The 24,783-nt window shown below is 52.2% G+C and overlaps 2 protein-coding genes across 4 annotated transcripts in view; one reads left to right on the top strand and one right to left on the bottom strand.

The window, feature by feature from the left end:
• Positions 1–128: 128 nt before the first annotated feature.
• Positions 129–22,850, bottom strand: STRADB (STE20 related adaptor beta). 3 transcript variants are annotated; one of them, XM_077319152.1, is made up of 13 exons: positions 22,726–22,850; positions 20,681–20,737; positions 19,814–19,894; positions 16,385–16,408; positions 15,276–15,378; positions 13,267–13,388; positions 12,383–12,491; positions 11,766–11,889; positions 10,715–10,886; positions 9,577–9,681; positions 7,734–7,960; positions 5,960–6,002; positions 129–2,286 (listed from the first exon to the last, which is right to left on the bottom strand). In XM_077319152.1, the coding sequence occupies exons 2-13, from the start codon at positions 20,690–20,692 to the stop codon at positions 2,134–2,136; spliced, it is 1,275 nt and encodes a 424-aa protein (XP_077175267.1). In that variant the 5' UTR covers positions 20,693–20,737; positions 22,726–22,850; the 3' UTR covers positions 129–2,133. The 3 variants fall into 3 exon arrangements, with proteins under 3 accessions (XP_077175267.1, XP_077175268.1, XP_077175269.1); XM_077319153.1 differs by lacking the exon at positions 16,385–16,408 and having other exon boundaries at positions 22,726–22,846; XM_077319154.1 differs by lacking the exons at positions 16,385–16,408; positions 22,726–22,850 and adding an exon at positions 18,601–18,713 and having other exon boundaries at positions 20,681–20,743.
• Positions 22,753–24,783, top strand: part of TRAK2 (trafficking kinesin protein 2) — a 44,732-nt gene continuing 42,701 nt past the window's right edge. The window contains exon 1 of the mRNA XM_077319149.1: positions 22,753–22,925. The gene's annotated coding sequence lies outside the window, so the exon portion shown is untranslated. The remainder of the gene's footprint in view (positions 22,926–24,783) is intronic.

Raw genomic sequence — 24,783 nt, 5'->3', positions numbered from 1 at the left:
TCACATGTTCTAGTGCCAGACATGTGCAAAAGCCCAGCCTTCTCATGAATGTGGGTGTGTGGTCCCATAGCAGTCCAAGTCCTAATGAAACAAGAATATCAGCAGAAACAGATGAGACCAAAACCAACTTTAAACAAGTAGTTTATTTTATTCCAGTTGAACACGTGCGGCAGGGAGATTTTACCTCAGTAGTTTCCTAGTCAAAATAATGCTCGTGACGCTAACTGCATCACGTATCTGATTTAACCTTGTGAGATTACATGCTTATCAGCCATCCAAAAAACAAGCAAGCTAATTATTTTACAGGATCAAATAGAAAAGTACAAGAATAAAATACACTCGTGAATACCTCCGGGTATTAAAAGTCCTCTGAAACGGGATGCCACACAGAGAGCAAAAAAATGTGGTTAACAGTCGTGTTTATTCAGTCATTCACAGTACTGACAGACAGAAGGAGAGGAGGCAGGTGGCGCTTTCCTTTGTGCTCTTGCGACTCTTCGCTTCGGTCATTTGGGCTCATGTGTGTCATCTCGACAAAAAGGACATCAGAAAAACAGGTCAGATGCCGACCGGCGAAAGTCGTCTTTCCTTAGGAGCCAGTTTGCCTTCTCGGAGAAGGTGGAGCAGTGGGGCTCCCACAGACACGCAGCAGGGCACCCATTTCAGCAGGTGATTATTTGTGTGCCTCAACAGGTGTTCTGGCATCATTTATGGGCTTCCTTTCCGTACACGCGGGCCCTGTAGGCCGGGCATGCTACTCGAAAGATGGCCTCCTTTTTGAGTTTTAAGTGGTGTCGTTCCAGATAACTTTCAGAGTATGCATCAAATAATACCATCAAGTAATCTCAGGTTTTTGTTGACTGCTTTAAAAAAATGTATATATTCTGCCTTAGTTGGGTTTTGTGGAGAGGGCAAATGCTCTTTCCCGCAGAGGCAGAAAAGCCCTCGGAACGGAGATATGCTGTCCCATCGCCACTTTTTGCAAATCAGGAAAGGCAAGGGGAAAAGTGCGCATGTGTAGAGTGTTTACGCGACACATCAGAGGGAGACTAGAACGCGGATTTCAGGTCAGCACTTAGAAGGCAGCAACAGAGATGCACTCACCCCTCCCCATGGAGCCCAGCTTAAACAAATGGAGCTTGTTTGGGATAAAACTGCCTTTTTATTCAAGCTAAATTGGGGATTCCCAACTTGGGGTCTCCATGGGCTTTGGCGGGGGTCTGAGGCCTTTCACCTCGTGCCTTAGGGGGCTTGGCCACAGTCGCTTCTGTTGCTCCCCGGTCCCCTCTAGAGCGCACGAGTGAGTGCTCTTGTGCTTTCTGCACCTGGGAGGCTGCGAGGCCTGCACACCTGCGCCCACCATAAACTGCCTCGGTCCTCCTGGAGCCGATTAACGTAGGCGGTGATGTCACTTCCAGTGACATGTCACTACAAGGGGGCGTGGCCAGGAGGCGTGGCCAGCTGACATCATTTCTGGGGCTCCCTGAAGCCTGAAAAATTATTTTAGGGGTTCCTCCATTATCAAAAGGTTGAAAAGGGCTGATCTAAGCTCTCACGGAGCTGGGAACAAGGCACAGGAGAGTCAAGAGGCTTGAGGCAGCTCCTTTCTGTCTAACTGCCACGTGACAGGAAGTAACAGGAAGGCCGGATGAAGCAGCCGAGAAGACAGAAAATGCAGCATCAACATCCCCCCTCCCCTTTTTAGGCACTGCAGTTCTGAGAACACTTGACATTGATGATCGGGGTCTTAGGGACCCTGTTTCCAGGGTGCACACCACCTCCTTTTCTCCCTCCCCTAGCCAAGCCTCCCACAATATACTGGGGGGGGGGAGGAAGGAGATGTTGAAAGTATTTTTCCTCCTCTCGGAGTGAAGGCAATACCTGATCTGTCAGCATCTCAGGCAATCATGCAGACGTGTTCTCAGTGCTACGAGATGCCAGCCTTTCAGAGTCGGGCATGTGGCTCCCACTGGAATCCGCAAGAGGGAGGGAGAGCGGGTGGAGAGTCCAGGCTAGGATGACCTGAACATTGTTTACCATTTTCAAGTATACCGTCAATGCCTACATTTAAAAGCAGCCAAAAAAATCACATTTTTCTGGGAGATGCATGCTGCAAGTAGGACTTCGGTCCCTCTAGAATTCCCAGTATCTCTCTCGCGCATCTGTCCAGACACCCTTGGCCTGACTCCACGCAGCTGGCAAATGCTCCACTGGCATCTGCGACTGGGTGTGTTGCAGGGCGGGAGACAACAGCGACAGTAAGGAACCTCTGCCTTGTTCTTTCACCTGCAAGGGGAGAGTGCAAAGGGGAGAGGAGTGAATTCAGAGCCACAGCACTCCGCAAACAATTCTGAAGCCATTCAGATAAGGACTTTATCCCACCACTGGGGACTGATTGGGACTCTGAAATCCTGGCTCATTCCAGAAAGGGATGCCTTGATGTGAAATGTCACCTCCTTAGTGATAGGGTGGGATGGCGTGTCCTGCTGAAAGGCCGCCTGTGATCACAGGGCACTGCTGCAAACGGCTCCCTGGTGGCGAAGAGTGGCAGCCTCTCCTCTGGAGAGCTGGGCTCAATTCCCAACTCTTCCACATGCAGCCAGCTGGGTGACCTAGGTCCAGTCACAGTCCTGCTAGAGCTCTTCTCCCAGAGCAGTTTTATCAGAGCTCTCTCAGTCCTATCTGCCTCACAGGGGGTCTGTTGTGGGGAGAAGAAGGAAAGGCGATTGTAAACCGCTTTGGGATTCCTTCAGGGAGAGAAAAGTGGGGTATAAAACCAGCGCTTGTTTATGATCCCTTTACATGACCATAAAGCACAGGGCCATTCCCAACAGGAGTCCTTCAGCCATCCTCTAACAGGGGCAGGCGGAACAGAGGGCTCATCTTTGTGGCTTCTGGGACCTGCACCTTCGCAGGGCCTGCCCCGGACAGGAACTCGCAGACACAATCCCAGATGCTCCCAAGAGCTGGCAAAGGATCTGAGACCATCTCAGAACTATTATAAGGGCAAGGGCCTTCTGTCTATAGCCTATCCTAACCTTTGGTGGCTCTAATATTTCGGAAACAACACTTCCAGGCGTCTGGCCTGCACTTCCGCCAATCCGGTCGCGCCCGCCTCTAGAAGCCAGCCACGAGGCACTCAGCCAGCCTCACGGCCAGACCCTGCCGGGCTGATGAGGTGGGCAGTCCCACGGTGCCGAGCCTTCGCCGCCAGCTGACCTGCCCACCATCAGCTATGGTGGGCCAATCTGCAGTGCCGCCGTTGACCTACCCACCAGCGGGGCTCCCGCCTCGGCCACCGCACAGCCGCCCGAACTACTGCGGGGCCATCACCCTGGCCAGCAGTGCAACACCCCCCTCAACCACCAACCCGTCGCCCCTGCCGGAACGCCAAAGGTACGTCGGCTGCTGGCATGTCTGCATTAGCTGAAAATGGGATGTTTAGACTCACTGTGCTTATTTTGGATTGTTTTAAATTAAACCTCCCAGAGCCACCTTCAATGATTAGATCTGTTTGCCATCTCCCCCTCTTTTTTTTGAAATGGTGGGAAGGAAAATATATTTAATGGTGCTTAAGACCTCCTCATGAGAGGTCTCCTGGGCATAAGAGCAGTGAACTGCAACGCAGGATCGGGCAGGTATCGCCGGTCCCTTGAAGGCACGATGTTGCCCCTCACTGAGGCCTGGCTGAGTACAGGGGTCTGCTGGCGAAGGCCATCGTGGCAAGGGGCCACTGAATGCTTCCAGAATGGGGGCAAAAAGCCACAATGCAGCAATGCCAGCCAATATCGCAAGGCAACATCACTCTTGGCTAATCACTCCCCAGGGTGCCCAGAATCAGGGCTAAAACCTGGGGGTCTCCCTGTTGAAGGCAAACAGTTATTTAGTGCTCAGACACAGGAGATGCTTGGGCACATTAAGATGTTCAGATTGACAGCCAAAACATTGGCAACAGTAAGCAAGCAGGTTTTGTATAGTCGGGATCTTCTGCTATTGTGACCAGATGAACCAGCCAATCCTGCCCACTCAATCCCCCAAAACAGAAGGCTAGGGGATGCTAGGGATGGAAATCCCACTTAATCCCCAGGGAATCCACAGCCCCAGCACTGGGGGTCCATTGGATGTCTTCTGGAAACTTATCCTATTGTTCCCATGTTTGGGATCTGTGATAAGACTAATAATCTTGGTTTTGTATATTTACTTGGTGTAGCCTCTGTTTGGCCATTCCCCGTTCCTGATCAATGAAGCGGCAGCTATCCTCAGAGAGTGTTGCTGTATACCTGTGTATTTGTGCGTATCTATATTAGTCCCATGGGGAAGGCACTGGCAAACTACCCCGTATTGAGTCTGCCATGAAAACGCTGGAGGGCGTCACCCCAAGGGTCAGACATGACCCAGTGCTTGCACAGGGGATACCTTTACCTTTTTATATTAGTCCTAAGAGAGTAGGTGAAACACCTCTCCTGTATCGGGGGCGACACTCTAAGACCAGAGCGATCGAGGAGTCCAGAATGCCATGAACAAAAGTCTCCCTCATCTGTCTGTCAAGAGGCTTCTGGTCTGCCAGGATCCCTCTTAAGGGCACTGGCTTCATGCATCCATTCCTGCATTTCCACCTAAGACTTTTCATTATGTATATAACGTGTGGCTTTTTGGCCTCGGGTCTGCAACTTGGTCCTTCATTCACATCTTGCAGTGGCTCCCATGAGGCCATATAGCAGCTGGCTGTATCTGGACGGGCAGGCAGGTTCCCTCTTGACTTTTGCATCCAGTCCTCAGTGAGCCTTGGCCAAGCGGTCCAGGCCGCGCTTCTGCATCGTCTCTGCTCCTGCCCTGTTGGAGTGTGGCATTCTGGGGTCTAGATGACCACAATTTCTGCAATGTTTTTCCAGTGAAAGGACTACTGAGGTTATCCCCCTGGAAAGCAGACCCCCACCTCCTGGGAGGGGGGAGGGAAAAAAGAAAATAACTAGAATCCTTAAGGGATCACCTTTGGTTGAAACTCACTATTCCCTTGACATTATCATGTTGAATGATGTTTCCATTCAACTATCGTCAGTTAAACTAACTACTAATGTTGATGGCCCTATTGGCATCTCTCTGAATTACACATGTTCAGAGGAGTTTTTTTCTGCAGCCTTCATGGCTGGATTACGTCTAATAGACATCTGCAGTAGGGCAACCTGGGCAATGAGCCAGTTTGGTGTAGTGGTTAGGAGTGTGGACTTCTAATCTGGCATGCCGGGTTCGATTCTGCGCTCCCCCACATTCAGCCGGCTGGGTGACCTTGGGCTCCCCACAGCACTGATAAAGCTGTTCTGACCGGGCAGTGATATCAGGGCTCTCTCAGCCTCACCCACCTCACAGGGTGTCTATTGTGGGGAGAGGAAAGGGAGGTGATTGGAAGCCGCTTTGAGACTCCTTCGGGTAGAGAAAAGCGGCATATAAGAACCAACTCTTCTTCAGTAATATCAGGGCTCTCCCAGCCTCACCTCCCTCACAGGGTGTCTGTTGTGGGGAGAGTAAGGGAAGGTGACTGTAAGCCACTTTGAGCCTCCTTCAGGTAGAGAAAAGGGGAGAGTGCAAACCCCTCCCACATCATATGACTCTGGGCAGGAAAAGTCACTCTGTCAGGGGAGCGGTGAGCACTCTTGGGAGCGTCTACATTTTATATATATATAGCTTGCGAGTTCTTCTCTGTGGCAGGCCCTGCGTTAGATGCAGACCCCAGGTGCGACTGCACAGAAGGCCACTCGATGAACACCAGCTACAGGTCAGGGCAACCCTGTTTTCTTTCTCGATCAATGAGTAGCTGGAACCCGCAAGGCTCGGTGTTTTCCATGCTCCACAGAAAGGAAGGGTCTCTACGTGAAGGCACAGGTGGGTTTTCTGGATTGCAGCTTGTGTGATAATCCTTAGCTGCAGGTAGCAAATCTGATAAAAATCACAGTGGGCTCACCTGCTTGAAAAAAGCATGTGACAGGAGTCCTCTTGCTGAAGGCCTAGATCCCGGGAGGAGAAAAACACAAGGCTTAGGAGTTCACCCTTTTGCAGGAGGAGCTGGCTGACCGTTCTCTTCCCCTTCTCCTGTCAACTCTAGCAGAGGTGATTGGTTGGCAGGGAGCAAAATCAAGAAGGAGCTTTCCATTTTCGTCAGAGTTTCTACTTGCTGAAGTTGCTTAACATTTTCAAAAGCCTTCACAGCCTCAGCAAGAGACATTTCATTTTCAGGATCTCCAAAGCTAAACAGCTGTGATACCAAATGGACTGTCAGCCCATTAGAGATTTTTAGCTGATGAATCAATTAAATGGCAGAAGAGTTAAAACAATTTTGAATACTGTCAAAACCTAAATATGAATGTTGAAAGAACAGCAAGATAGCATTATTTGTGTCGTTATTACACCATAAAGTTACCAATTCACATAAGATCACTTTAATAGTTTAGTTTATTGACCAGCGATCCCTTAATATTTTCTAATGGCTTAATCGGATAAACCTTTAGCAATGTGCCCTCCCCAAATCAGCCACCGAAGACCCAGCTGCAGACCTGCCTGGCAAGAGCTCTAAAGCAGCGGTCCCCAACCTGTGGGCTGCGGCCCGGTGGCGGGCCGCGAAGGCCATGGCGCCGGGCCGCGGCTCCCTCTCCCCGCCCCCCCCCGCAGTAAAAAACTTCTCAGGCCGCAAGCTTGCGGCCCGGGAAGCTACTTATTGCGGGAGGGCGGGGAGAGGGAATCGGGGCCGGGCCGCGCCCGTGCGGGCGCGGCCCGATGCGCGGGCGCGGCCCGATGCGGGGGCGTGGCCCGTGCAGGCGCGGGCCGCGGGCCGCGCCCCAATGCCCTGCCGGTCCCCAACCTCCGAAAGGTTGGGGACCACTGCTCTAAAGGGCATTATTCACTTGCACTTTGACGGAGAGCCCATAAAAAGGGGGCCAACTCGCCCCCTGGTGCTGCCTCGGCCCTCTCACCAGAGACACACATCAAGTGGCATCTGAAGCTCAGGAGAGCTGGAGGCCTGGCTCAGCCTGCCTTCCTTGCCCATCGCCTCCAAGTTAGTTGCATTCAGAAGTACAAGTAACAAGAGGGGAGATGGGGGGGACTGAAGGGGCATCTTACGGAGGCGCTTTCTGTTTCCTCCCACTGTGGTCATGGGCCCACGCCAAGGAAAGGGGATGTGAGAAAAGCCAGGGAGTCCCACTCCTCACATTCAATGCTGCACCTCTGGCAAAAGGGGAACGTGCCCCAAATGCACAGATTCACCTCTCTCAATGGGAACATCGGCCTCCAGTCTCAGGAAACAGCTGTCGGCAGATGTATAGAATCCTAGAATCATAGAGTGGGAAGGGACCTCCTGGGTCATCTAGTCCAACCCTCTGCACTAGGCATTTGAACAAGCTTCTGACTTGCCTTTACTGCCTGCAGCCCTGGTGTTTTCATGCAGAAGCATCTGGCTCCCTGAGGACCTTGGCTTTCTTTAGACACATTAAAAAGGGCCCGTGCCTCTGCAGAAGGGAACCAGTTTCCTCCCCCGCCCTCCCTTCCCTGTGAAAAACACATATCTTTCCAAAACAGGATCTAAAGTATATGAAGAGATGTAGAAAATGCCAGGCTCACAGCTAAGATGAGCTTCTCCGCCCCCTGAGGCCTGGCTGGAGCCACACCGTTTTAACTGTGCTATACGAGAACTAAACGCCGCCCTGCTGTGGGCGGTGCTGTTGCCCTTGCTGAGGAATTACCTTTTCTCGGGGTCCTGCTGCAAGCAGAGCTCTATCAAGTTATGAAAAGCAGGCGAGAAGGTCTTGGGTGGGGTCTGCAGCCTTTCACTGGCCGTGGTGTGCATCAGGCTCTCACCGATGCCGGAGTCAATCCCCGACCGAGAATTTTTGATCCTGGACTCACCGCGTGGAAAAGTATTTATGCTCCAGGGACAGTAAGGTGGACCTTTGAGTTTCTGCAGCAGCATCTGATGGGAAAGTTTAAGGCAATGCAGGTTTTAAACACACCCAGCGACTCTCACAGCCTATGGAGGATACACCATACTTAGGAGTGTGTTTATGCCCACTCCGGATTCTTCATTAGAAGCAGTGCCGGGGGGGGGGTCATATTAGTGTAAAGATTTGTCTTTGTGAATGTTCAACTTTCCCCCCACACAGAGCAGCTAGTGTGGGATCCCCATGGAAAAAAACTTCTGCCACTCGCCACTCTTTCTGCAGCACATCATGGATCATTTTGATGATTTCTCAGTGCTACATAGCCATAGGATCACAGAGTCATCCAGTGGGAAGGGGCCATGCAGGCCATCTAGTCTAAGGGGACCAGAGTTTAACATAGGTAAAGCAGGACATCATTGACCGGGGGGGGGGGTCTTGATTAAAAATTTGGTCTATATGGAGCAACAAAATTTGTCATAGAGTGCATAGGACACAAAAATAGTATTGTAATATATATTTTTAAAATTTCAACATAAGAAGAAGGAGAAGAAGAGTTGGTTCTTATATGCCGCTTTTCCCTACCTGAAGAAGGGCTCAAAGCGGCTTACACAGACACCCTGTGGGGTAGGTGAGGCTGAGAGAGCCCTGATATCACTGCTCGGTCAGAACAGTTTTATCAGTGCCATGGCGAGCCCAAGGTCACCAAGCTGGCTGCATGTGGGGGAGCGCAGAATCGAACTTGGCATGCCAGATTAGAATTCCGCACTCCTAACCCTGAGTACAATTTGCCAGATGCCCCCAGATGTTCCTCCAAAAGTGGGACAATCTGGTCACCTTACTCTAGTCCCACCCCCTGCTCAGTGCAGGATCAGCATCAAGCATCCAGGAGAAGGATCTGTCCAGCCGCTGCTTGAAGACAGCCAATGAGGGGGAGCTCCCCACCCCCTGAGGCAGCCCTTTCCCCTGATGAACTACTCAGACTTTGAAAAAAAATTGCCCTGATAGCTAGCTGGTACCGTTCTACATGTGGTTTAAAGCCACTGCTGTAGATCCTATCCTCTGCTGCCAACAGGAACCACTCCCTGCCCTCCTCAATGCGACAACCTTTCAGATCCTTAAAGACAGCCGTCCTGTCCCCTCCCAGCCTCCTCTTCTCCAGGCTCAACATTCCCAAGTCCCTCAGCCTTTTCTTATGGGGCCTGGTCTCCACACACCCCCCCCCAGCCCCCGGATCCTCCTTGTCGCTCTCCTCTGCACCCTCTCCATTTAGTGAACCGGACTGGCTACCAGATACCATCATGCAAGGAAAGCAAAGCTGATTCTGACTGAGTTGCAAGTAATTCTTGGGCTGGCCTCACTGCCAATCCAGTCAGGGATCGCAGAGGAAAAGCAGTGCCGTCCATGATGGGCTCACACTTGCGTCCCTTTTGCAGCCATCAGGAGGAGGGCCAGGAGCTTGGGTGGGGCCGCAGCGGTGGGTGTTTTTGATACAGCATTGTCAAGCATGCTCACAGGCACTGAAGCCCCCTCGCGTTCACCTCAGTCCTGCCTACGCTGTTTCAGAAACATCATTCTCTGCATCACACTCTGTACCAGGCAGGTCTTTAAAGCGGATCGGCTGAGCCACTAGCTGGAGAACTGCACGTACCTGCGTGCGAGGCATGTCCTGGAAGGGCACGCGCCCATTCGCCAGTTCACAGGCTGTAATCCCCACACTGTAGATGTCCGATTTCACATTGTAGCCATAAATATCCTGCGGAAGGAGACGAGCAGTGATCAGCCTCGGCAGCTGTGAATGAGCAAGAGCCTTTGCATGTCAGAAACTGAAGTTCTGCTGCTGTTGGTCCGAGGATTCCCGCACCCGCGGCTGTAGGATGGGAGTTCATATTCTATAAAATTAAACGTGTACTAAATATTCCTTCCCTGAAGCATAAAATTCTGAATGGTGAGGTTATGCGACACGGGGCTTTTCTGTACAGCTGCAATGGTGGGAACCGGGGAGCAGGGATTCTTCCCTTATGTGCTGGGGAGGGAGGGCGGTGTGGTAATGTCAGGCTCTGGGCCAATTCTCTCCAAGGCAAACTCTTGAGTCTTAGAGAGAAACTCCTGAGTTTATTGTTCAGACTGCAAACGGCTACATAGGATGCCTTGCTGATGCAGCTGAAAACATACAAAGGTTAGGAGCAGATCTAGAAAAAAGCCTCCCCCCCCTTTTGTTCCCACCGTCTGTGATCTTACAGGAAGCATCACCACCTCATCAAAGAGCCTGTACAGGCAAGAAAGGTCAGCCTTAATATTCAGAACATGATTGGCATCCAGGTGGCCCAGGGGCCTGACAATCAGGAGGGGAGGGACTTGAGGGAGAGCCAGCTGGTTGCCCCAAGAGGATTCTGGGACCTCGGTCAAGCCACGATGGCATAATCCAGAGGAGACATGACCAGGGTTGCACTTTGGCTGCTTTGGCGAGAACTGAAGCTGCGCTGGTGCTCATCAAAGCATCTGAAACGCGCAACCCTAGACTCGACAGGTATATCCGATTGTGTCAGATCTCAAAGGCTAAGCAATTAGTACGCGGAAGGGAGACCACCAAGGCAGACTCTGCAGAGGACGGCAATCAAAGCCCCTCCCCTCTGCTTCTCGCTGGCCTTGAAATCCCCTTGCCAAATTGCCCTAACTTGGCTGCGACTTGACTGCCCGTGATATACCCCACGAGAGCCGGAGGTTGGAACATTAACCAGGCCTATAGAGGTGATATAGATACACAGCAAGACGCCCTGTTTACTAACCTGTCTCAGTAGTTCAGGACTCAGCCAAGGAAGCACTGATGTACTGAACTCCGGGAAGTCATAGACAGCTTTTAGCCTTTGCCCGTTGTTGATTAAACTGTACAGGTGATTTAAGCCAGATAGGTAAACCAGGCCGTCCCCTGATATCAGTATGTGGCTGGCTTTAATACTTCTGAAACACACATAATAAAGTTTTTATCAGAAGAGGGATTCCAAGAAACACAACTTGAGAGGGTGGCACAGATCATAACTACCTTATCTGTGTTGGAGTGAGAAACTCAGCAAGGCTGGACTGGGGGGGGGGGGGGCTACATCACTCTAAGGCAGGGGTAGTCAAACTGCGGCCCTCCAGATGTCCACGGACTACAATTCCCACAAGCCCCTGCCAGCATTCGCTGGCAGGGGCTTGTGGGAATTGTAGTCCGTGAACATCTGGAGGGCCCCAGTTTGACTACCCCTGCTCTAAGGGTGTACAGGAGTTATCTCCTTGAATACCTCTCTTTGTCGCCCTCTGACTCCTCCTCTATTTGTCTTCCTACTCTCTCCCTTTCATGGGGACACATGCCTCTGTAGCCCTCTCCTGTGGAGACAACGCCTTCACACTCCCCAAAGCTGGCCATTTGTGATAAGGACTCTTCAGATTAGGCGTCTCTCTGTCCTTCCGGCGGCAATCTGAATGTAAACTGAGTCTACGATGAAATGTGGGGTTTCTGCAAGTGACTTCTTGCACTCACTATCACACCTCTAGGCCTGGGCAGACTCTGTTATATGAACCAAATATCCCAATAACCTGAAAGCCGTTCCCCTAAAGCACACAACACATGGAGCCCGCCTGTTGGTGACCTGCAGTCTGTATTAGTTTTGGGGCTGGCGCTGATCACAACAAAGAAGCATTTCTGGGTGTTGGAAATACCAGAGACCAGTGTGCAGGTACTTTCCCTCCTTTGAAGGGCAGAGCCAACGAAAGTGAGAAAAGAACAGCTGAAGCCGACAAGCTTTCACACTGAAAAGAGAGTCTTCTGAACCTCTCCTCCATGCTGCTTGGCCGTACCTGTGGATGTAGCCCTGGTGGTGCATGTAGCTTAGGCCGCTAAGGGCTCCAAACAGGATGTTTCCTATCAGGGCTTCACTCATGCCGTCGGGGAAGTAAGTCCTCAGCAGATGGGCAGCTGAGCCTAGGAGAACCACATGGAAATGGAAAGTCTTCATTGACATCAACAAGCATTCTGAAAACCCAAGAAGACCCACAAAGGGCTTTCGATGTCGCAGAGACTGCTCACGAACACACACGCACACACACTCAAAACACATGGGTCTTGGGACACGACATGATCCAGAAATGGAGGCGCATGTGGCAAAGAAGTCTGGGGGAGCTTTTCTCCTGTCGTTCACTGGCACACCCAGGAGGAGCTACTCCAATGGTTTGGTGGCCTTGGGCATCCAGGCCAGCCTTTTTCCTTGGCCCACTGATCTACGTCTCCCTCTCTTCTTCCTTCCTTCACGTGAACAGAGCCATGGGTTTTTTCAGCATAAGGGCTTTAGAAAAGGAAGCAATTCACCTGGCTCTAGATCACTCTCAGTCCAGGTGCCCTATATGCTCAACTGGCCTGTGCAGATCCAACAAACAGGCATCTTTCTTTGTTTAGCGTCTGCAAAGGGGAGACTTACTATAGGCCATGAATGGAGAAATGACCCACAGCCAGCTTCCAGCGGTGAACACGGCCCAAAGAGTCATGATGTTGGGGTGTCGAAAGACATGGGATAAAGTCACTTCGTCCTGGAGAAGCAAACAAATGTTTTGACCATTCATGAAACAATGGCGTAAAAGTCCGCTACTCGCCTGACGAAAGCCTCTGAATGAAGGGCCCGTGGATTCCTGCAGGGCCAGGAAGGGAAACCCCAGCCACGTGACAAAACTGTCATCTAATCTGATTGTTGCAGTTTCTGGATGTTTTATGGTAATGCAACATTCGTGGTCCGGAACACGTAGAGTTACTATTCTTGAATGACCCTGTGGAACAGCGATTCTCAACCTTTTGCACCTGATGCCTCACCAAGTGCTCTACTGAAGAATTATTACGGAAATAAAGGGGCCACTTCTTCTATAAAGTGCATCTCATGTGTTCCCAGGCATTCCCCTGGCTATATATCTCTTATAGGAATGTTACAGATTTTAAAAAATCGTAGAAACACAAGGGATAATCCCTAGCAGGGAGGGTCAATAGGAAGTAGCACCCCAAGGGCATGGATTGGCATGCAGGGGGAATGGAACACAAGGTGTCCAACATGACTACTAGCATGCCAAAAGATCACAAACGGGTCAGCAGGACGCAGGGCATCCGTGTGCAGGTGGACGAAGAAGCAATTGAGGGGGAGGGAATTCTTCCACCGTCATGGAAACCTGGCACCCCACAGGCGGAGAACCTCTGGTGTAAGAGCACTTGTTCCTGGGGCCTCTACGCATCACTTTTCGGTTTTATAAATCATGATGATGATGGCTTCCTTTACAGCTCACTTCCACTATTCCTTCCAAGGTGAAACGTCTCTTTTACTTGCAAGGCTTTCAAGTGGTCTTCAGAACATCTCTCCAAATCGGTAATCCTGACAGCCACCGGGGTCCCTGTAGGGATGTGACGCGCAAGGAAGACCGAAGTCAAGTTGCTGCATCCCTTTCCTGTGAGCAAGAGAGGAGAGCACTTTCAGCAACTCTGCTGGTTCTCTGAACGATTGCATCACCATGCAGCACTCAAACAATCGTGACATTCTAGACAAGAGACATACAAGAGCCAGTTTGGTGGAGTGTTTAGGAGTGCAGACTTCTAATCTGGCATGCCGGGTTCGATTCTGCGCTCCCCCACATGCAGCCAGCTGGGTGACCTTGGGCTCGCCATGGCACTGATAAAACTGTTCTGACTGAGCAGTGATACCCGGGCTCTCTCAGCCTCACCCACCCCACAGGGTGCCGCCTCCTCCTCCTCCCCCTCCTCCTCCTTCTTTTCTTCTTCTTCTACAAGTTGTAGGACAGCTGCCAGACTGAAACAGGAGACGGCCAATGAAAAGAGTTGGTTCTTATATCCCACTCTTCACTATCGGAAGGAGTCTCAAAGCAGCTTACATGAGCCTTCCCTTCCTCTCCCCACAACAGACACCTTGTGAGGGAGGCGGGGCTGAAAGACCTCTGACAAAACTGCTCAGAGCAGCTCAGGCTAGCCCAAGATCACCCAGCTGGCTACCTGTGGAGGAGGAGTGGGGAATCAAACCCGGCTCTTCCAGATTAGAGGCCACTGCTCTTGACCATGACACCCAGCTAGTTGGTTTTAAGACTGAATCTGGTTTAGCTGAGTACAATCTCATGATTTCAGCAGACGCTAATGTGGCGGCATCTCACAGAACCATAGAGTTGGAGGGGACCTCCAAGGTCATCAGTGCAGGAACTCACAACTACTTGCCCGCCCACAGTGACCCCAATTTCATGCCCAAGTGATCCCCTCCCCCACCAAAAATCCCCAGAATCCAGCCTGGCCAGGGGAATTCACCCACCATCCCACAGTGGCAATCAGCAGTTCCCTGGGGATGCAAGGAAGGGCCACAGGAGACAAACCCTGGCACATCCCTTCCTGCCCACCCACTCACAACCTGCTTAAGTTAATAAAATCAGCCTTTCTGTCAGATGACTATGTAGCCTCTGCTTAAATACCTCCAAAGGAGGAGAGCCCACCACCTCCTGAGGAAGCCTGTTCCACTAAGGAATCTAAAGGACAATAGTCAAGCAAAGTATTTTGCCAGGTCCTACCGCACGATATCTAAAAGGGCAGCAGGGCACAAAGCAAGGGACATTGAGACAATGACCACGAAACTGGGCCTTGAGGCATGATCCTATGAAGGCAGCCAGATGCATCACAGGGCGAGCACCGATCCACAAGCGCTTTCCCCATAACAGTCCCTGAGCAGCCAGCGACAGTTCTGAACACTGTGCAGCAGCAACTCGCAAGGAGACTCTCTGCCCGGAGCCAAATGAGAGCCAGCGCTGGGAAGGGTCTCTGAGGGTGGGTCACTCCTCACAGAAAAGCAGCCCCTCGGGAGGGATGCTACCGCCCAATATTCAGCTCACAACAGAAACCGCCAGCTACTCTGAAGGAACAAGCGACACGATGGCAGATGGGGAAGCATGTGGGAGGAGTAGGAATCGAGATTTTTGTCTCATGGAATTCTTTCTTTCTTTCTTTCTTTCTTTCTTTCTTTCTTTCTTTCTTTCTTTCTTTCTTTCTTTCTTTCTTTCTTTCTTTCTTTCTTTCTTTCTGCTATCAAGTCCCAGCTGACCAAAGGCACCCCCTCCCTGAGTTTTCCAGGCAAGACGCAGAGTGGAAGCTTGCCATTGCCCCTCTCCGGGTCATGACCCTGGTCTTCCTTGGTGGTCTCCCATCCAAATACTGGCCAGGGCCTACCCTGCTTAGCTGCAGAGAGCTGACTGGGCTCACCTGAACCACCCAGGCCGAAGCCTGGAACCACCCACCCAATTAAGCCACGTGGAACGGACCAGTGTTCAGATCACAAGCTGTACCTATTTCCACCTGGAGATCATAATGGGAGACATCAGAGGACCACGAGACTGTTTCATCTCCTCTTCTAGATGACTGGCTCCAAAATACAGCAGACTCATCTGTCTAAATAAGAAACAGATTGTAAACATGAAAAAAAACATGCTGACAGCAGTGAAAGGTCACAAAAGACTTGCACATCTGCCAACAGCCAAACCCAAGCGTCCTTCAGAGGGGAAAATGTAAAGTCTTTTCATTCTGTCTATATTTAGGGGTGGGCTCAAATTTAGGGATGGAGTTTATATGTCCACGTTTCTTAAATCTCTGGACTGGTTAAGTGTTGAGACTAATCAGTTGTTCGAGACAGAAGCCAAGTAATCTGTTGAGAGGAACGGGATAAGGGGAGCAAATAACCATCAAACAGAAATAAGAAAACAAAGAAACTTGGGAGGAACGGGGAAAAGATTCTTAGATGGCCAGTGAAGGAAAGGGAAACAGGGAAGGGAGCAAAAGAATAACCACTGAGGGGGAAGAAATGGAGCCGGCGGGAAGAAAAGGGGAGAAGGAAGATGAGGTGCCCTGTCTGTCAAGCACACGCATCCTGGCTGCAGCAGCAGTGAGCTCTTTACTGGAAAGAGAAGGGACAGACAAGACAACCACCAAGAAAGGAAGGAGCAAGGGCCAGTCACGGAAGCATAGAAGCTGGGAGCTGGCGCTGCTCCTGGGGAAAGTTTTAGGGGCCACTGATGGTGCAGAGGAAACTGTACCCTGTCGGCCTTCTAGGACACGCTGCAGGCTCTCGGCCCAAGCTGGGGAGTCCTCCTGCCGACAGGCCTGCTGAAGCTACCGTCAGATGACACAATAAACTAAGGCTTGATTCAACACCAGTTTATTGAGATGGTCCAAGGGCGCCTGCTCAGCAAATGGGTTTGTTTGGGGGAGCTAAGTGGAGATCTTAAACCTCGGCTTGCACCAAACCAAGAAAGACCAGTCTTGTTCATGAGCAGAAGGTCTCTCCGTGCCCTACGGGCAGAAAAGGCCACATGGAGCAACACAAAACCTTGTTGTCCCAGCCTCTGCCCCTGCTTCTCATTAATCGTGCTCCCTGCCCCCGCCTGTAGTTGTGACTCACCAAGCAGAAGTATGTTGCTTCAGCCTCTCCAGTGGGAAAAATTAAAAGACAGTAGAACAAAAGATCTCACTTATTCATATGCTTTAAGTTTGCCAACACACACAACCAAAAGTGCTCTTCACAGAATGAAGTGACGGTCAACAACAATTCACAACCTGCAATTCCTCCTTCCCAACAAGCCCGTTTTTTTATTTCAAGCAAGGCTGAGTGAGCGCCATGTCCGCGATCCGGGAGTCTTTAGGAGTCTTTTAAAAAGATTATTTCTCAGAAAACAGAAGGTTAGGAACATGGCCACATGGCAAGGGTGCCTGCAAGAAGGCTGCAAAAGATTGTTTCAGATTTAAAAAGGGTTTGGGGAAGGCATTAAAACAGTAGACAGACATAAGGGGAAGGGGAACTGAGGAGGGAGGAAGAACAAGAACAAGAACAAGAACAAGGAGAACAAGAACAATTGGTTCTTATATGCCCCTTTTCTTTACCTGGAGACTCAAAGCGGCTTACAGTCGCCTTCCCATTCCTCTCCCCACAACAGACACCCTGTGAGGGAGGGGAGGCTGAGAGAGCCTTCCCATTCCTCTCCCCACAACAGACACCCTGTGAGGGAGGGGAGGCTGAGAGAGCCTTGAGATTACTGAAGAAGGAGAGTTGGTTCTTATATGCCGCTTTTCTCTCCCAGAAGAAGTCTCAAAGAGGCTTCCATTTGCCTTCCCTTCCTCTCCCCACAACAGACACCCTGTGAGGGAGGGGAGGCTGAGAGAGCCCTGAGATTACTGAAGAAGAAGAAGAGTTGGTTCTTAGATGCCACTTTTCTCTAACCGAAGGAGTCTCAAAGTGGCTTACAGTCACCTTCCCTTTCCTCTCCACACAGCAGACCCCCTTTGAGGTGGGTGAGGCTGAGAGAGCCCTGGTATTACTGCTCAGTTAGAACAACTTTATCAGTGCCGTGGCGAGCCCAAGGTCACCCAGAAGGCTGCATGTGGGGGAGCGGGGAATCAAACTAGGCTCACCAGGTTAGGTGTCGCCATTCCTAACCACTGCACCAAGCCGGCCAGGGGCTTCCCTGAATTTCCCTGCCTAATGACTGTAGCTGGCCATTACAAAGGGATTGTGGGTGGGCAGCATCAGGGAGCTCAGGAGAGCAACCAGGTATTCAGCTTGGAGGCAGGAAAAGAGACAAGCCACAGACCTGAAATGGATTTGCAAAGTGCGGTCCATGTGCACACCCAGGAGACTAGTTAGCATTGTCCAATGGGCACAAATAAGCACGAAGTGCAAGTCAGCTGTCCAGTCCTCAAGGAAGGAGCCAGAAGCCATTTTGTTTGCCACCCCAGCATGCCATGGGCTCTCACCACAGCTGTGCTGCCTCCAGTATCTGAAGGGCACCACAATAAAAGCGCAGATGGCCGAAGAGATGCCCTCTCAGGCCTGCTGGAGGCGGCGGCTTGGGCGTTGCAGTTTCCCAGGGTTTTAATCCTGGCTGACTTCAGTGTCTGAGTGGACTCATCGTCTCCAGGACTTACTTATTAATTTCCCGCCACTCCCTAACAGGCTCGTGGCGGGTAACAACAGTCTTAAAATCCCCATTAAAACCCCTATTAAAAGACTCAAGACCCCCAACGTGGCGGAGAAGGATAACCCACTCCCACCCAACTGCCAAGGCAACGGGGGAAAATGGATGGGAAAAAAAATTGGCCCAAACCGGGTGTTCCCGTTGCCATGGCAACACAGGGGTTCTCGCAATCTACCCATCAGGCTGGCCATACCATTGATCTGACCTTTGGCGCAGGGGTAGAGATGGATCTGGTGGCAAGCAACACTGTCCCGTGGTCAGACCACCATGCCCTGAAGGGTCCCAACCCCTCCGTGTTTGAGTGACGGGCGTATTTTAGCCCACCTGCTGAGACTTATGGAGCCCAAAGGATTCCTGAATGCTCTGCGGGACCCAATGCCTTCCAGAGACCCTCCTGGATCCCTGTCCGTGATGCTTGCTCAAATTGGGCGACCGACAGATAGGAGGCCCTTTGAGGGATACTGCCAACCTCGTCATCCGGAGAGTTCCCTGAAGGGCTTAAGGAGACAGTGGTTCAACCTCTTCTGAAAAAAAAACATTGCTAGAACCGCAGGACCCTGCCAGCTATCACCCGGTCTTGCATTTCTGGGCTGCTGCAGACCAGCTCCTGGCATTCTTGGAAAAAGCTTCGGCCCTTGACCCATACCATTCAGTCTTCTGTCCTGGCAGCATATGAGAACCAACTCTTCTTCTTCACTGTCTGTTCTGACTGAGCAGTAATCTCAGGGCTCCCTCAGCCTCACCTACCTCGCAGGGTGTCTGTTGTGGGGAGAGGAAAGGGGAGGTCAATGTAAGCTGCTTTGAGACTCCTCAGGTAGAGAAAAGCGGCATATATGAACCAACAACAAGATCAACAATACACTAAGTTAAGAAACTCTCACATTCGCCCATCTGTTACCAGACTCGCTTTAAGGTGTGGCCTATCAGATGCAAAGCCCCTCATGGCCTGGGCCCCTCTTATTTGCGGGGATGCCACCACCACTTTGCTCAAGTCAACAGGGACATCTGTTTGTGCCAACCTGCAAATGGACAAAAGTCAACCACTGCCTGAAAAATGTGCTTCCTCCAGCATGGCACCAACCTTGTGGACAGGTTTGCCCAAAAAGTCAGGAAAGCTCCCCCTCTCCTGGCCTTGTACAAACTATGTAGAACTGTTCACGGGCTTTTCTGCAATGGTGATAAGGTTGCACTGTACAAAAACGATTTCTCAGACTTGACTGGAGAAAGGATTAGGGACCACACTGCCGCGACTCACTTGCTGTAAGGAGGTTCCTATTTATGTGGTTTCTGTACTGCTTAACATGTCATGTGAACACTTCTGCTGCCCTTCAGTTCTTTCTGGGGGCTCCGGATGTCTGAAATCCGAGTGCATGGCCACTGAGCGCTCCAAGTTGTCATTTGTACTGACTCACTGTGTGTAATCCGCCTTTATTCCCCGTGAGAAAATGAATGGGCCGCTTAATAAATGGTGAACAATAAAAATACACGGGACTCTCTGAAACAACCAGGAAAAGAGAGATCTATACAACAAGCAGGAGATCCTCAGTGCTGGATGGGTGATCAGGAAATCCACAGAGATTTACTGTGCTGCCTTCACCCGTTTCCACCAGTCCGAGTCAGTCAGTCGCCCAATCTGCGCAGGCGTGGGAGACTTGATCACAGCCATGTTTCAGCTGCAGCTGCTGTGGCTGTATGTGCAGACCCCTCAGACTTCTCAGGCAGGAGCAGCACCAAAGGGGACACCTGGCCAGGACTAAATCGAGTGGGGCTGGCTGAAAATAACAAGGTGTGCTTTTGTACGGCATGCCAGCGAGTGGCCTAAAGTTATTAACATGGACCAAGTAAAGGTTTCCTCTTACCGAGTCTTGACTGCTGCTGTCCTCGGAGTTCTTTTCTGCCCCAAAAGACTCAACTCGTGTCCGTAGAATACAGGAACAGTCCTTGAAATGCATAAATGTTACACAGCACACACTGTATTGCACACCACACAACTCTGTGCTTATTCACAGCCTTAGTGTGCAGTCCTAAGAATACTTTCCTGGCAGTAAGTGCCACTGAATAAAATGGGACTTCCTGGTGAGTAGGCCCATTTAAAAGTGCTCTCTTACTGGCTGATCTATGAGGAGCTGGAACCCTCGCTAAACTGTGAAAGAGCTCATCCAAGAAACATAGTAATGCTGACTAATCCAGATAAGAACAGACAATATTTTTTACAAATCTGGGCACACTAAGCAATTAACTGTTAAATGTTTCCCAAAAATGCTGAAAGGCCAATCCATACGGGGCAGAGATGGCCAAACCGTGGTTCTGCAGATGTCCATGGATTACAGCACGTGCTGGCAGGGGCTCATGGGAATTGTAGTCCATGGACATCTAATGAGCCAGTTTGGCCACCCGATATAGAGCAACTTAAACCAGACAACTGGCTGCATAGAGCTGTGGTCAATGGCTACGTGTTTCTGAGTCAGACCAACCATGGGTCAGCGCTATCGAGTTCTTACTTTCTTGGCTGTAGCCCTTGCTTACAACTCAGAGGAGAACACTCAACAAAGTAGCTGCGGTTCTCCGAGGGCAATATTCTTGAAGAACTGAATTCCCCCATTCCCTCTGTTACCTAAAAAAGATCTAGTAAATTTAACTTAAAGAACCAAAGGTAATTTAAAAAAGAAGCCGTTGTCATGATGGCTTTTAAAAGGAAAGCAAGGGTAGATGAAATACATGCTTACCAAGCAAGACATGGAACTGCCTTAGTTTGTAGGAAATATCACGCAAACCCATTTACCCTGAAAACAAAATATTCAGATTAAGGCGACAGTCAATCCAGCATCCTAATACAAAACAGGCAAAGGTGCCAAGTAAACCACAAACCCCCAGATCTCTCCCCAACTAGGACATCCAAATGACATAGAACTATCTTGGACGTAGCCCTCTCTTGTGGTCTCTTTGTGCCAGAACTACAGCAATTCAAATTCAAGTATCAAGAAATTGCATAGGGTGTTTGGTGTTCAGCTGTGAGGTGTCACGCATTTGTAGAAGCACCACATTTTAAGAGGACACACAATTCCCTGTCGAGAATAAAGCAGAGTGGTTTCCAGCTCTGCCCAGTGCTGACTGCCTGGTGCTCTGAATGTCACACACCTTCCTTACCAGCCCAGCGCCTGACTAAATGAGTTTTCTGCTCTTTTTTTAAAAGCAACAAATAGGTCCTTATATGAATACATTTTCACACAGCATTAAATGCGGGGAAAAGAACACTCTGCCTGAAATCGTGTTGGGACAGGAGGACTACAGCTGCAGACATCTGAATTACCGACTTTTGTGTCTGGGGCCTATGCTGGAAAGGCACCGTCTTGAAGACTAACAATGCTTATTCCAGCATGAGTGCTTGTAAGTTGGAGCTTCTTTCATCAGATCCATATGTAACCTCTGGGGGAGAAAGCAATATTCGGTGCGTAAAAGAGAAGAGCGCGGGATCCGCACCCTTCTCCCTGACAAGTGACACTCCTTGCCTGTCTCCCAATCGCTACTCTGAGAGTAGGGGTTCCCAAAGTGGGTGACTCCCCCCTCCCCCTGCCAGCAGTGGGACGATCCATTGGAGCGGTGAGGAATCCAGCTAGGCACAGGGCTGGCTCCAGGTCCTAAGGGCACCCTCCCCCTCCTCGACCCCCCAGCACCTGCCCCTCTTCCCTTTCCCCCACCAGCCTGCCTCCCGTCTGCGTGAGGGTCCTCTCCCTGCCGGCTGGGGGGCACTCCCAGTGCCCAGGCTAGCCCTGGCTCGTGCCCATCCAGGTGAGCAAACAGTGCTGGGTCCACGTCCTGTCAGCGGCCCGGCCAGAGGGGAGGCTGCAGCTGGCCCTGGCTAGGAGCCTATGTTGACTAGCAAGCGGGCTCACTCCTGAACAAAGGCTTCTCTACAATTTAATCCATTCCAGAGAATCGCAGAGTTGGAGGGGACCTCCAGGGTCATCTGTGCAGCTCCCTCAAAGGAGGCAGGGGGTGGGGGGTGGGGAGACAAACATCCTCCTTAAACAGGTGATAGAACTCAGCAGAACTGACTTCTGAGCAAACGCAGAGTGGGCAGCAAGGCAGCCTCCAGGGCTAAGCGACCGTGACCGGCTTTGTGCCTGTTAGAGAGCACTGGGCTGGACCTACACTAGAGCAGGGCTTCTCCGCCTTCCTCTTGGCCCGGCCCTTTGGCAGGGTTCCTCCTGGGGTGGGGACCCCAGCCATGGAGTGATGCCTTTCACGGGGCCTTTCACAGAGATGAGGCCGAAAGTGGCCCCAGCGGGAAGGTCCTTGGTCCAGGACTGTACAGAAATTGGGCTTTCTCTTCCGGGGGCGCTGCTGGAGGGGCGAGCAGGGGCCCCTGCGGGAGAAGCGGCGACTGTGGCGGGGCCTCCCCCCGCTCAGCCCAGCCGCGACCCCCGTGGAAGACCCCCAGAGGGCTCCTGCGGCTGCGCGGCCCGGGCACGGGGCCTGCGGGGGGGGCGGGGGGGCTCGGGCCTGGCGCTTCTGCTCCTGCGCCCCCGGGAGGGCCACAGCCCCCTGGCCCCAGAGGATGCCGACTCCCGCCGGGAGGAAAGAAGGGAGGAAGGCTGTCCCTGCCCGCCCCGCCCCGCCCCGCCCCGCTCGGGCCCAGCCCTTGGCCGCCCCCCCCCTCCCTGGCCGGAGAGAGCTCTGGCAGGCCTGCTGCGAGGGGACAGCTCTGGCCGGAGCGCAGCGGAGCCCCTGGGGAAGACCCCGCCCCCTCGCCCCTCTCCGACCGACCGACCTCGGCCACGCGGCGGCTCCGCTCCGGCGCCTGAGGGGGACGCGGCTTCCCGGCCACGGCGAGCGGGGGGGAGGGAGGGACTACGAGTCCCGGCAGGCCCCGCGCGGAGAGAGGCCATCCGGGCACCTCCCGCCGCCTCCTCCGGCCCTGCGTCGCCCGCGCCACCCGCCACGGCCACGACCACGACCCCGGCCCGGAGGGTAAGAGGCGGGGGGGCGGGGCGGAGGGAGGGAGGGTCTCCCCCACCCAGGGCCACCCATGGGCCACCCATGGGCCACCCCTGGGCCCTCTAGACCGGGCGGTGTCGCCGGGCGATAAAGGCTTAGCCAGTTCAGAAGGGATCCCCGTGGATGAGGGCCCCCCCCCACCCGGGAAGGGCTGCAGGTCACCTGTGGGAAGCGCCCGCCCCGCCTGGACCCCTGAGGGCCACCCTTCCCCCCCACCCCCCTCCCGCGCCCTCCGGAGACGCGGCTGCCCCGCCCCAACCCCCCCCCCCTGGGTGGCAGGGCAAGCCCCCCTGGGCCCTCCAGAGGCCCACGGACTGCAGTTCCCAGGACTTCCCCTGCCCGCGGGGGCCGACATCTGGAGGGCCCCAGGGGGACTTCCCCTGCCCGTCGCGTGCAGCGGCTTTTAGCCTAAAGCCATTAAATGTATACTTTTTGATCGCTCCAGAAAACCTCTTGGGCACACTCGGCCAGGGCCTCCTGCATCCCCGGGGCTTCTTGGTGGCCCTGGAAGGGCTTCCCTAAGGGGACCAGGTGGAGGGACCTCTGGGGGCACCTGCCAAATGGTACGGATGTTGAAGTTAAATATATATACTATTTTTGCGTTCTATGAAACTTTTTGTTGCTCCATATAGACCAAATTTTAAATCAAGAACCCCCCCTCCCCCCATCAATGGTGTCCCACTTTACCAATGTTAAAATCGGGTCACCTTAGGTTTCCCAAATGAGTGGGAGTTCATGTGTGTGTGGAAGGGAGTGGAAAGCCCCCTCCCCCAGCCGCAGCAGCAGGGCTTTGCAGCCCACAGGGAGGCTGCCCACACACACACAAACACACACACACCCCAGCTCCCCCCCCCCCCCGGCAGGAGTGTCCCTGCGGGCCACAAAGCCCTGTTGCTGCCTCTCTCCTGGTGGGCGACAATGGAGGCCACAGCTGGAGGGGAAGGCCAATCAGGGTGGACCTGGACAGACAGGGCCCTGGACAGTCTCCTCCCAGGAGGCTCTTTCCCAAATATATAAGGGAGCAAAATAGTGTTAAGGATAACATTTATCAGGTGATATGACCATATGTGGTCATGTTAATCCACTCTCTGCTCCCCAAATGGCCAGTGATGGGTCTGCAGGGGGTGGGGAGAGGCCCCAGGGGTGTGTGTGTGTGTGTACACAGCTGTGCTTCCAGTGGCATGTTCACGCAACTTCTGGAGATTCTCGAAGCCATTTCAGGGGTTTCTCGTTGGTAAAAAAGTTGAGAAAGGCTGCTCTAGCCACTACACCACACTGTTGTGTTAACTGTCACTGTTGAGTAGCCAGTAATTTACTTGTAAGAACGATGCACATTGTGCAGTGTGACTGTTCTTCCGTGGTGCGCTTCGTTCCATGTCCTCATCATTTAATGCAGACTGATGGAAAAGCATCCAAACATGGATCCCTGTCATAATTCTTTGTAGTGCGTCATGCATCCTTGGTCTGTTATCTCAGATGTCCAGAAGTCTCAGTGGGACTTCTTCTGGGGCAGTCAGAAGCATGTAGAGCATTTTAGTGTTGGTGTTTCATTATGTCCACAAGATATCAAATATTGCAAGAGGGGGGAATGCCGAAGGGGGAAGAAAGACACAAAGACTCAAATTGTTTCGAATGAAGCTCTAATTGGGGTCTCTGTATCCCCTCCCCGCTATATGGTTCTGATCTAACCCACTGTAGAGTTTGTTGAATGTGCCAGTGGCCGCTTTGCAGGGAGCTCCCCTTTAAGAGATTTAATCCATCCGGGCTGCAATCTGTCACATCATTTATTCCCAACTGTTCTGTCTGGCTCAGCAGAGTAGCCCATGGACAG

Source organism: Paroedura picta, chromosome 2, assembly GCF_049243985.1.
Source record: "Paroedura picta isolate Pp20150507F chromosome 2, Ppicta_v3.0, whole genome shotgun sequence".
NCBI lineage: Eukaryota > Metazoa > Chordata > Lepidosauria > Squamata > Gekkonidae > Paroedura > Paroedura picta.
Note: the sequence above shows the minus strand (reverse complement) of the source record. Positions and strands in the feature narration are given on the sequence as shown.